Here is a 13,646-nt window from a genome sequence, read left to right as displayed (position 1 = left end):
AAGATGCAGAAGTGATAGGAGGGCTTATACTGGCTATGATCCGATACTCCTGAACTTGTAATTTGGAAAGGAACATGTGAAACCCATTGAAGTTTTCTGATTATAACAATGACCGGATTGAAAGACTTTTTTCTCCCCAAGCTTTGTGAAATGTGTTCACTGACCTTAGAGCATTATTCCTTGGTTGAAGATTGTTTTTATTACTATCTTTGCCTTATATTTGTTGCTCTAGGATTTTTACATTCAAACAAATTTTCTGTTAAGTTTGGTAAATATTGACTTGCCTAAAGCCGCTCATTCCTTTGAAGTTTTACAGCTACCCTAGCAAATAAATGGAATTCATTTAGAAATAATTTGCTGGTGTCTGTAACAAAGTGTGTTACAGAGGTTGGATCAAATAATGACTTTAATGAAGTTAAGTATTTGGAGTAAAATAATTCTTTATAAAGTATTTTACTCATCTTAGTAATTATATTAGTTTCAGAGAATCTCATTACAATAAGTGCCTATTGTCCCTAGATTTGCTACTCCTTCAGTTGGGTGTACTCTTAACACTTTTTCTGTCACCATGCCCATACTACCCACTTCAGCTCCTTAAATGTCTGTGGGGATCCTTGACTCTGTGGGACTCAGTTTTTTTATCCGTATGGCTGCCAAAAATACAACAAAGGGTTTCTATGATTCATTTTTTTGAGTTTGTAAGCTTAACCCTTTGGTAGTAATATTTTCCCTTCCCAAGCACTGTTTTCTCCATTTTTACATTGCCCATCTTTTCCTTGAGCCTTTGTATTCTGGCTCCTACCTCCACCACTCTGTTGAAACTGTCCTTTCTAAGATCACCCATCAATTGTGGTCACCAAATCCAACTACATTTTATTTTAGGCCTTATCCTTCTTGACTTCATTTTACCATTTGATCCTGGGTATTTTCTTCATTGTCTTCAGTGATCCCACACTTTCCTAGCCCTCCTATTTCTGTAACTGCTCTTTTTCTTCTCTGCTAGTTTTTTATTCTTTTCTTAAACTATTTCCAGGGTTTTGTCCTCTTTTCTCTCTATCCTCTCAGCCCTTTGCAATCTCACTAATTCTCATGGCTTTCAACTATCACTTCTATTCAAACCTGGGTCTACAGTCCTAATCTCTCTCTGCAGGTCCAGACTTGCACCTCCAACTGCCCAAAGGGCATTTCTACCTGAATGTCCCCCTACTACCTCAAACAGAATGTGCCTGAAACTGAGCTTGTTATCATTTCTCTAAAACCTGCTCTTCCAACTCACCTTTTCTGTATGTAGCACTAACATTCATCTAGTCTCCCACCTTTGGGGGAAAACATTGTATGTATTCCACCTCTTTCTCACCTTTCATAGTCAAACTTTTACCAAGTCTTGACCTCAATGATCTTATTCTATTGGGATTTTACTAAATCTTATATTTACACATATATACACGTATGTATTACGTGTTGGGGTGGGAGAGAGAGAGGAAGAGAGAATGTGTATATATTCATATATATATACATATATATATATACTCTTTATGGAAATATATTCAAAATATGTGAATTATTTTAATCAATGCAGTTTATAACCTGTTTATGACTTAGTAGAGAAATCTTAGAGAGTTGTCTGAGGCTCTGAAAAGCTCATGATCACATAGCTAGTAAGTGTCAGAGCTTCAGCTTAAACTTTCTGATCCTATTTATCACTCTAGCCACACTCTCATGCTGTCTTTCTAATTTTGAAAATAATAGTCACAATACCCTATGATCCAGTAACATCACTGATCCAAAAGAATCAGAAAAAAGGAAAAGCACCTTTATGTGCAAATACATTTAGAGCAGCTCTTTTTGTGGTGGCCAAGAATTGGAAATTGAGGGGATGCCCATCAATTGGTGAACGGTTAAACAAGCTGTAGTATATGATTGTGATGGAATATTACTGTGTTATAAAAAATGACAAGCAGGATGATTTCAGAAAAACCTGGAAAGACTTACATAAACCAATGCAAAATGAAGTGAGCAGAACCAGTAGAACATTGTACACAGAAATAGCCATATTGTACAATGAAGAACTGTGAATGACAGCTATTCTCAGCCATACATTGATCCCAGACAATTCCAAAGGACTCATGATGCAGCATGTTATCCACCTCCAGAGAAAGAACTGATATTGTTGGAATACAGACTGAAGCATGCTATTTTTCGCTTTCTTTCTTTCACTCTTTTTTTTATTTGTCTTCTTGTACAAAATGACTAATATGGAAATGTTTTACTTGATTGCACATGTATAACCTATATCGGATTGCTTACCCTCTCAGGGAGAGGGGAGGGAAGGAGGAAAAGATAGAATTTGGAACTCAAAACTTTAAAAAAAATTTTTTTAATTGTTTTAATGTGTAATTGGGGAAGAAATAAAAAAAGTTTTGTATATATATATAATATACATAAAATCGTAAGTATTAACCAATCTTTAAGTTCTTTCAATCCAAATAATTCATAATTTAGAACAATTAGAACTGGGTTTAGTTCTATATTTATCAGTGTTTAATCCAAACCTGTTGTTCTGCTTAAAAAGAGAAGCTATACAGTCATTTATAGGGCTTTGAGTATAGCTTGAGTGTAGCTCTGGCCTTGTACATAGCAACTCCAGTGATTGGTACTGTGTCTGTCAATCAATAAACATTTATTAAGCAACTGCAATGTGCCAGATGCTATGCTAAGTACTAGGAATATCAATATGAAAAAGAAAGACGGTCCCTGTCCTCAAGAAACTTACAATCTCGTGTAGGAAGACAACACACAAAAGGAGCTGAAATATTAAGGGGGGTAGGACACGAAGGCGGTAGGTGAACCACTTCTTAAGAGTCACAAGCCTTTAAATACTTACATGTAATTATCAGAAAGAAGCTGTCAGCTAATTGTTTCACGAGCTCTTCTTACTCCTCTGCACTCTTAGAGGAAGGAGACATTTTTTCCCACAGTCTTCTGCTCCATGTCAGTTGGCTGATTCAAGACCATTAAGCATGCATGGCCTTCCCATGTATGCATTCATGGCCCCATAACTATCCTTTTCAAGCTGTACTTTTTCCTTCTCAAATAGCCTGACTCCTCCCTTTTTTAAAAATAATATTTTATTTTTCCTAATTACATATTAAAACCATATTTTTACAGTTTTTGAAGTTTTGAGTTCCAAATTCTAACCCTTCCTCCCTCCCTTATTTTTAATTGTTGTACATTGTTTCTCATGTAGCTTCTATTGCATATCTACTCTGTTCAATGATTGTAGATAGCTATTTGGCTCAAAATCCACATTTCAAAGCACATAAACAGGACATGGCTAGATTTTGAAATAGAAGATGTGTGGTTGTTTCTCCACAACATAAAATGACTTTTCAGCTTGAAGAGCGAAAAGCCACAGATGATCACCAAGTGAACAAAAATTTTTTTTATTAAAGTGTGTCTATTTTACATAATAGACTTTTAGTTCACAAAGTAAGATGCATTGGGTGTTATTGCAAAAAAATTGTAATTCATTGCTGCCCCTTGCTTTAAGATATAGTTACAAAAGCATTTATTAAATGTGTGTGCCAGACACTGCGCTAAGGATATAAAAGAATGCAAAAACATAGTCCTTGCCCTCAAGGAACTTACGGTTTAATGGAGGAGAAAGCTTGAGAACAACTACAATAATAATACCTAGAATTTCTATAGTGCTTACTATATGCCTGGAAGCAGGCACTTTATAATTATCCCATTTTTGTCCTCACAACAAACGTGGGAGGTGGATGCAATTATTATCCCCATTTTAAGGTTGAGGAAACTGAGGCTAACAGAGATTAAGTGACTTACCTAGAGGCACACAGCTAGCAAGTCTCTGAGACCAGATTTGAACTCTGGTCTTCCATACTCCCAGCCTGGCACTCTATCCACTGCTCTACCTAGCTGCCCCAATGAACTATGTACATACAAAAGATATACAGAGTAGATAAAAAGTAATCTCAGAGGGAAAGCATTAGAAGTATATGGAGGGGACCTGAAATGACCTCCTGCAGAAGGTATATTTGAGCTGAGTCTTAAGAAAGCCAGAAGGCCAAGACAAAGCAGGAGAACATATCATGCATGGGGGACAGCCAGGGAAAAGGGCACAGAGGAGAAAGGAAGAGATGGAGACAAGAGAGAAGGAGGGAGAGAGAGAGAGAGAGAGAGAGAGAGAGAGAGAGAGAGAGAGAGAGATTGAGAGTTAGTTGTGTTTTTTACTTGGATCTCGACACCCATAATAACCTTAAAATCCTCTGGGGACAACAAAGAAAACAGTATTGTTCAGTGGAAAGTTCAGTATTGTTCATGGTCTCTGGATCAAAAACAATTGCAACTGCAATCCTGTTTCTGAGGTTCCCTGCCTTATTGTTTGGATCCAGTCGCTTACCTCCCCTGGGCCTCCTCATTTCTTCATCTATAAAATGTGAAGGTTTAACCGGATGTCCTCTCAAGTCCCTTCCAACCAGATCTACCTCCTCTAATTCTCTTCCTCTTTACTTGTGCAATAGGCTTGCAAACACAACACTACGGGGGCTCACTGTGACCAGTGTTTACCAGGGTTCTACGGCAATCCTTCTAGTGGGACTTCGGAAGACTGCCGGCCCTGTGCGTGTCCTCTTACAACTGCCTCCAACAAGTAAGTGGCTAGTTACATACTGAAGAGCTGCGAAGGCTTTGTATTGTTCCTTTCCCATGCAGCCAAATATTTATTCCTATTTATTTATTTAAAAAAAATGACCTGCCATTGACAACTTATTACTTATCCCCAAGAGAGACCTCTCCGGTTTTATTGGCCTTGCTATCTAAGTATATGCTGAAATCTTTAGAGAAAAATGATGTTTTATATTTAAATATTTCAAAAATTTGTGATTTCATTGCTCTGGGCAACAGGTGAATCAACAAGCATTGATTAGTGTCTACTGTGTGCCAAGGACAGGGTATATAAAGACAAAAATGAGAGTCTCTGCCTTTAAGGAGCTCTAAGGAAAATAACAGGCATGCAACCAATATGTACAAATATATTCAAAATAAATATCTTCAAGATAATTTGATGGAAGGGAAAGTCAGGAAAGACCTCACATAGGAGAGGATAGAGCCATTCTTCATATAAAGGTAGGGATTCCTAGAGGTAATGATGAGGAGGGAGTGCATTCCAAACACTGGGGAGAGCCAATGCAAAGGCACAGAAATAAATTACATCATGATATCCTGATCAGGCCATTGATGACGAGTCTTTCTGAACTTATTCAGCCTAGTCTTGGCAGAAGATGAAAGTTCAGCTATGCTATGTCTGTACTTGAAGCCTTTCTAGCTTGCTTAGAATTACCAGGGCTTGTACTCCATTGGAATAGTCTTTGAGGACCTCGGCATATTCCCATACTACAAAGAGGAATCAGAATGGAAGTCTGTGGGTGTTGTGGTGCATATACATATAAATATGAACACATGTATTTATCACAACATCCATATATGTGGGTATGTATACACACACACACACACACACACACATATATATGAATGTGTGTGTGTGTGTTCATTATTTGTGTTTGTGTTTATATATGGGACAGCTAGGTGGTACAGTGATTGGAGTGCCAGGCCTGAAGTCAGAAGACTCATCTTACTGAGTTCAAATCTGGCCTCAGACCTTCACTGGCTGTGTGATCCTGGGCAAGTCACTTCCCTATTTGCCTCAGTTTCCTCATCTGGAAAATGAGTTGGAGAAGGAAAGGGCAAACCTTTCTAGTATCTTTGCCAAGAAAACCCCAAATGGGGTCATGAAGAATTGGAAGAGTTGGTCATGACTGAAAACAACTGAACAACAAGAAGGAAAATGTTTATATACAGGGTGTCCCAAAAGTCTTAATTCAGTTTTAAGCTTTTATAGCTTAATTCAATTAAATTAACAGCATAATTTAATTTAAGCTTTAATAGCCTAAAACTATACTTAAGTATTTTGGAATACTCTGTATATATGTATATGTTTAGATGTGTGCATGCATGCAAGATAGATAGATAGATATAGCTATGCACACACATATAATAAACATTGATACTTACCTAGTCAAAAATGAAGCTAATTTTCAGAAAATTACACTGAGAAGTGGTTATGCAGATCTTGAGAGATCATGGCATCAAACCTTTGCATGAAATCTGTACACACACACACACTCCCACGCCCTCGCATTCTTACCAGATTCTGCTATTGATCAGGTAATAATCACATGAAGATGGAGGAGGAAATTGGTCTTTAAAATGTGTAGAAATATGATATTATCTAGAGGCAGAGAAACATCTTTTCTTCAATACTTCCTGTTAGTTTCAGCCCTACTTGCCATTTGGATGATGGAGATGAAGTTATCTGTGATCAATGTCAACCAGGATATACAGGAACATGGTGTGAAAGGTTGGTACTCCGTGTTTTTTGACTTTTTGAAAGATTGTAATTTTCCATAGTGTTTATTTTTTAAATATTTTTTATTTTTGACATTTTTTTTGAGATCTTCATGATAGCCCCTTAAAATAATTCAAGGGGCTCTTTAATCTGTTGCAAAACCAGTCTTAAAAGTCATTGGAGTATTTACACATGTATATTTAAAAGACCATTGTATGGAATTCTCAGACTACAGGTCATTTGACAAACCAAGGCTACTTGAGTAAATTAGAATTTATGTTGTCACATCTAGGATGCATTTTGTTACACTTTTCTTTTAACATGTTAAATCATGAACAAAGAGCGAATTAAAGTTTCTGAATGACCAAACCAAAAGAGCTGTATTTCTGTCTCTATAAATCTTTTGCAAAATAGTAAGCTTAATTGAATAACCAGTCAAAGAATCCTGTATTGTTGGGGAAACTTCTTGACCAATTGTACTTAGTTTGACCTTACTCTTCATCATTTATACAGATGTGCAGACGGTTACTATGGAAATCCAACGGTACCTGGGGAATCCTGCGTCCCATGTGATTGCAGTGGCAATGTGGATCCCCTAGAAATTGGTCACTGTGATACAGTCACAGGAGAATGTTTGAAGTGTATTGGGAACACAGAGGGCCCTCACTGTGAGAGATGTGCTGATGGGTTCTATGGGGATGCTCTTGTTGCTAAAAATTGTCATGGTGAGTGGATAGGGAGTGAAATAGACTTTGTTAATTATCACACTATCTTCATGTGGCAAAACAGCTTTCACACTTTAGAATACTTGTATTTGGGTTGCCACTGTCATTGATATTCCTGCTTAGATTTCAAATTAGTTAATTCAAATGGGTTCATTTCTCCTTTCTACCTGATTCCTAATGAAATTAAGATATATAGAAAAAAGTTAATTATATCTTAGGAGAGGGAAGGTTATGTATGTTATGAGTCTGACAGCATGATGGAGGATGGATGCTAAAAAAAACCAACCTGTTGGTAATGGAGATGTTAACTAGACTAATTAAGTGGATGGGATTTTATGCTACATAACAAGAGTAATAAATCTTGTTAATCTGAGAAGCCATTCATGTTAGCAGCACATTTAAAAAGTCCTTGTCAATGAATAAGCACAATTCTCTTAAAATCGTTGCAGGTAGATGACCTAGGAAAATTCAGTAAAAGAAGTGTATTACTGGTATACCAGGGTGGCAAACTTATAATGTGAAAGTCATATTTTTATGTGCAATTTTGAAGGAAGACTATGGTGGCTAGGACAGGGAAGGGTCTAGTGAAGCACCTCTGAATTGTCGAGATACTATAATCCAAATTTTGTCCAAAAGGAGAAAAATAATGATTCTGTATCTGTCATTGGAGAAATATGTTTTCTTAGTAATCCAAATTATTGAAAGCATAAATTCATTGGATATAGACCCCAATGAAATATGCTGTGTGTACTTAGAATATAAAAATTTTTGTCATGGAGAAGGATGAAATGATCTTCTTGAGACCTTGTAAAGAAGTAATTTTTTTTCTTTTTGGGGGGACACTTTAGCTTGTTCATGCCACGGAAGCAGTTCTCTTTCCAGTATTTGCCATCATGAGACTGGTCTCTGTGACTGCAAACCAAATGTTATTGGACAACATTGTGATCAATGCTTGGTAAGAAATGTGGACAAAATGGGAATTAAATAGAATTAAAATATTTGAATTTTATGTTTCCAGTCAACTCTTTCTGTTATTAAATACTAAATTCTGTGTGTGTGTGTGTGTGTGTACACGTGTGTGCGCATGCACATGTATGGTGTTCCAAAAGTTAAGATTTTTTTACATTAAAGATTGTTTAAAACTGCACTAAGACTTTTGGAACACCCTGTGTAAATTTCCTTAATAATGATTTTGCTGTCACGATTTTTTTCTTTACTTTCTTGAATAGAATGGCTATTATGGTTTGAATACAGGACTTGGTTGCCTGCCCTGTAACTGTAGCCAGTTAGGTTCACTGTCTGAAAATTGTAGTGATGAAGGGCAGTGCCACTGTGGGCCAGGAGTTGCTGGGCAGAGATGTGACCGGTGTGCTCATGGCTTTTATGCATATCAAGATGGCAGCTGCACACGTAAGTACTCTATTCTGTTGTCCCTTTTATGTATTCTAGCTCTGGGCATACTTTCCAACAAAAGTTTTTAAGTTTCTTTAGGAGACAAGAAAAAATTGCTTGAGAGGAATTAGGAAAAGTAGAAAGAAAAGGTTATTTCGATTAAACAATCTTAGTAACCCATTAAAATTAAGCAATCATAATAACTTATTAAGATTAAGCAATCCTAAACAGTTTATCCAGCAGCTTTGGTTTGTTTTTTATTTCATATTTTTACTTTTACAATCCAAACACAATTGCATTGACTATTGCAAAATTACAGATTTTGTAAATCTTCAGAATGAATGTCTACTTCTTGGTAGCTCAACATCCTTTGCCCCTTCTAAAATACATCTTGTGAAAGAACAAAATTGTGTTGAAAATGACAATGGAAAATTACTTAGATACCTGTTCTTCTAAACATTTTTAGGAATGTGTGATGATTTACTGAAGTTTTATGTATCACACAAAGAGAGTTAACATAAGGACTTAAGGAAGTCACAGCTAATGAATGGCCTGTGCAGTTGGCATTGAAAGCAAATTAATTTTTAAGAATACTATTAAATTAAGTGCATAAAGGAAATAATTCATTTTCCTACATATTTTCAATTATGATTTAAATAATTTTATTACGTCTTTCACATAGTGGGTACTAATAAATACTTACAGAATTAATGTTACAAAAATGTTAGCCTTTCCTATTTACATATACCATCTAATTTTTGTGTATAAAATTAATGAACCACAGGTAATTCAGATAAAAAATACAGTGGAATTGAGTCTCTTTTGCCTTATTCATCATAATGTTTCTTTCATATTTATATATTTTGGAGTTGTGATTGTCAGTGAGTTCACTGCTCCACCAATGCTGAAATGACTGCTGCATTCCTTTTTCATCTTCTGTGATTCTTATTCATGTATTTCCCTAACTCCTCTGTAGAGAATCCACTCAATGAGTAAGAGTCCTTCCTCTTATTCTTTTAATACTCTTTTAATATGAGTACCAGTGTAGCCTTTTACAATTTCCTGTAGTTGTCTCTCATTCTCACAACATGACCTTTTCCAAAAATTATTACTGATAATATTTGTTATTGCTGCTTCTTACACAGAAGTAATCATTGGTAAAATTCTTCTGCTTTCTCATAACCACCATGCATTTTTCCCTTGTCCTTTCAGTTTTCTCTAAATTTACTTCTTCTAAGATATTGGTGTTACATGATTCAATGTCATCTAGTATGACTAGGGAAATGGTATTGTTAAAGAATTGGACTTTTGTTGTATAGAGCAGTTTGAAATCTTGTAAACAGTGAAATTTCCCAATATGTTATATAGGAGGAGTCATTTTAAAATACAAATTTGCAATTATCCTATAATTTGACAATTATGATAATGATTTCTTCTGAGTAGCTCATAGGATCATAGAGTTACAGCTGGAAGGGACCTCAGAAGACGTAACTGATGAGTTTCATAAATTTTTTAATATTATACATCTCAAGCTTTAGAATAGTATTTGGCAGTATATTCTTTGTTTAGTGAAAATGAAAGACATTGATTTTAGCTATATAGCATATAACTTTAAAAAGGTAATTGATATAATGAATAAAAGGTAATTTAATAAAATTATGATTTCTAAACTTGTCCTACAAAGACAAGCATGCCTCATTCTAGTCTTTGACGTCTCACCAAGTTCTGCTGATTTCATTTCCAATTTTACATTATCTTTCTTCCTTCATTCATGTTTTTAGCTTGTGTTTGAACTAGTGCCATCAAACATCACGATTTTCTTTGGTTCTTTGTCCTTTCTTCTTCAAGTCTCTAATGAATCATTGTCATATAAATCATATGAATCATTTGCCAAATAAAACCCTCTTTAATTTGTTTCTACTTTCCTACCTTCTTTCTTTCTTCTCTTGTCCTCATTACATCCTTCTCAATGAGCATCTCTCTGGCCTTGAGGATTGACCCAAGCAAGTCTTACAGAGAGTCCTTTGAGAGGAGAGAAAGCCTGTCATATGGTTCCATTTTAGGAAACCACCATACAATGGCTAAATTGTTCAGATTATTCAATTAAGTAAAATTACTTTTAACTTTGGTTTTCATTTTTTCATTTTCATTAAATGGCTACCTTTCCAAATCTTCACTTAAGGAAAAAAAATAATTTTTTCTTATTGCAGCTTGTAACTGTGCTCATACTCATAATACCTGTGATCCAGAATCTGGAGACTGTATCTGCCCTCCTCATACTCAAGGTTTAAAGTGTGAAAACTGTGAGGATGAGTACTGGGGACATGATCCTGAGCTAGGATGCAAGGTATCTAGTGATGGTTAAAGCCATTGAATTTACAAGGAAAAATTAATAAATGTACATTTCAAAATTGTACATCCCACCTGATATCATGATGATTATATACAATTAAAGCCTTCCCTTTCTTAATCTCAAAACATGTTTACTATTGGAGCCTCTAATATTGTTTATACTTTATTTGCTTATTCATCTTATCTAATAAGGTATTAAAATATTTTTAAAGTATGCTTATTTTTAAGTCAATTTAGCTTTCAGGAATCAAATCAGAAGGAAGAAAACAAACTAATCTCCCACAACCAATTCACTCTGTCTTTGTATTTTGGCAAGATCTTATTGTGGACATTGGAACTATCATGCTCCCCTACTCCCAGTTTTGTTTATAATTGATTCTATGTATCTCATAATATTTATGAACATCTATCATGATTAATGGCAGCTAGGTGACTCAGTGAATAGCATGCTGGGTCTGGAGTCAGGAAGACATGAGTTCAAATCTGGCCTCAGACACTTACTAGCTATGTGACTCTGGGAAAATCACTTAACCCTGTTTGCCTCAGTTTCCTCATCTATAAAATGATCTGGAGAAGGAAATACTCCAGCATCTTTGCCAAAAAAAACCCTAACTGAGGTCACAAGGAGTCAGACATGGCTGAAACAACTGAACAACAACAAATCATGATTGGTATTATAAAATGGATAATTCAATTTCTTTTAGAGATGGAACTAAGGAATTTGAGTTCATAATATGAAGACTACACATTTTCATACCCTTTTAGATGTAATTATGCAATAAACCTATTCTTTCGAGTGAAAAGGGAAGTAAATTGCTTCATTTTAAAGACATTTGCTCCTTCATGATACTAGATTCTTACCTGATTTGCTACAATTAAAATATATGTGCTTCCCAGAGATTAGTGAAATGGCATCTTACTGAGTTCTGTATATTTGTAGGATATAATTATATTTAAAATTCTGACAGTTAAGCTTACTCTGTTTCGAAAACAAAGGAAAGAAAAGTGAAGGTCAGTTACATAAGCTCTAAAGTAATTCCTTAGTCAATTAATCAATCAACCAACAATTCTACTTGTCTTATTTTAACACTAAAAATGCCTCTACTGTGGATTAATCATAATGTTAGGAAAATGAGACTATGTCCAGAAAAGCCACAGATGTCCAGAAATAGTCCCAGGATTCTTTACATAGAATGCAAAGCGATGCTATGGGAGAATAGTGGGATGAGGTTTTTCCCCTCCTTTGAGATTTTTCTCTAATGCTATAATACATTATGAGAACTCAAAAGCAAACAACAACAAAAACAAAATAAGCTCCACCAAATGATTAATTTTGTTTCTTTTAGGCTTGCAATTGCAGTAGCATAGGATCCACTAGTCGTCGGTGTGATTTGTTAACTGGCCAATGCCCCTGTAGACAAGAATATGGAAGCCAAAGCTGCAATGAGTGTGCCTTAGGTTTCCGAGGCTATCCAGATTGTGTATCCTGTGACTGTGAAGTTAGTGGTACAAAAAGAGACGCATGTGATGAGAAACAAGGTGTTTGTAGTTGTGAAGAAGAAACGGGCACCTGTTTTTGCAAGGTATCCTCTATAAACAAATTTCTTTTTCCTTATTTCATTTTTATATTTCTCTCTCCCCTCTCTCTTTCAAATCAACCACATAAACTTTTCCCTCAGGGGCAACTCATATTAGAAGAGTCAGCAGCAACTTGTGGGTCCTATTTAATGGAACTGTTGAGTCTTCTATAACCTTAAACTCAATGGGCACTTTGCCAGAACAATGACTGTCTTCTTTAAATGGAATTGCGATGGTTTGTAACAATAGGCAAAGTGACAGTACCAGTCTGAACAACACAAACTGACTTCTCATTTGTTCCATTTGGCCGAGTAGCTAATCTATTGTGAGTATAAAAGAATAAAATAGATTACCCAGAATGCCAAGAAGATTTGTGATTCAATAATCCTTATGTGATTACACTACATTACATGTGCTGGCCTAGAACTGAAGAAAATTAGTGGATATTTTTTATTTGATTGGAAAAGGAGAAAAGCAGTATTATATTTAGCTAACATTTCTACCTGTTTTGTGCAGTAGGGATGTTTTTTTTTAAATTCAGTTTAAATTATATTGTTTGTGGTAAAATTCTACTTTTTTCCTAAGTAGTTATAATAAAATGCCAAAGCTAATTTTGCTTTTTTTTTAAAGAAAATTAAGTAGGAGTTCTTAATTCCTAAAATACATGTATTTCTCATCATTTTTTAAAATGCACTCTAAATTCAAGCCATATTGGCCCATTAGCTGTCTCCCAACCTCTATGTTCCATCTGCCATCTTTGTACCTTCACAGAAATCATTCCCTATGCCTTGAGTGCACTGTCTCCTGTCTCTGTCTCTCACTGAGTGGCTTCCTTCATGGTTCGGTTTTGTTGCCATCAAATGTCTAGATTCTCCTAGATGTTAGGGATCTCTCCTGCTTTAGATTTTCTTGCTATCCTCTATGAAGTCTATCAGCAATTTGAGGGAATGGAGTATATACCTCGTTTTTGTTTTAGTATACCCAGCACATTCTACAAGAACCTTGTATAGAGGGGACATTGAATCGAATACCTTGGAAGAAAAAGAAAAAAGAAAAGAAAAAAAAGGAAAGAAAAAACAGGAAATGACACTTGGAACAAACTTCTTTTTTTAGAGATAGAGCTTCCTTTACCTTTGCTAAGACAAATTATTTAGAAGGTATTTACATATATT

General features: G+C 35.4%; 1 protein-coding gene across 1 annotated transcript in view; it reads left to right on the top strand.

Annotated features, from left to right (window-relative positions):
- LOC114031685 (laminin subunit alpha-1-like) overlaps window positions 1-13,646 on the top strand; it is a 195,071-nt gene that overhangs the window by 88,618 nt on the left and 92,807 nt on the right. Inside the window, exons 17-23 of the mRNA XM_027846837.1 lie at window positions 4,545-4,672; window positions 6,353-6,439; window positions 6,941-7,152; window positions 8,001-8,107; window positions 8,382-8,562; window positions 10,755-10,891; window positions 12,243-12,479. Of these exons, the coding sequence (XP_027702638.1) occupies window positions 4,545-4,672; window positions 6,353-6,439; window positions 6,941-7,152; window positions 8,001-8,107; window positions 8,382-8,562; window positions 10,755-10,891; window positions 12,243-12,479 (1,089 nt within the window). The remainder of the gene's footprint in view (window positions 1-4,544; window positions 4,673-6,352; window positions 6,440-6,940; window positions 7,153-8,000; window positions 8,108-8,381; window positions 8,563-10,754; window positions 10,892-12,242; window positions 12,480-13,646) is intronic.

This window comes from Vombatus ursinus, unplaced genomic scaffold (assembly GCF_900497805.2).
Source record: "Vombatus ursinus unplaced genomic scaffold, bare-nosed wombat genome assembly UNPS02015255.1, whole genome shotgun sequence".
NCBI lineage: Eukaryota > Metazoa > Chordata > Mammalia > Diprotodontia > Vombatidae > Vombatus > Vombatus ursinus.
The sequence above is the reverse complement of the archived record's forward strand: the minus strand, read 5'-3'. Positions and strand labels throughout refer to the sequence as shown.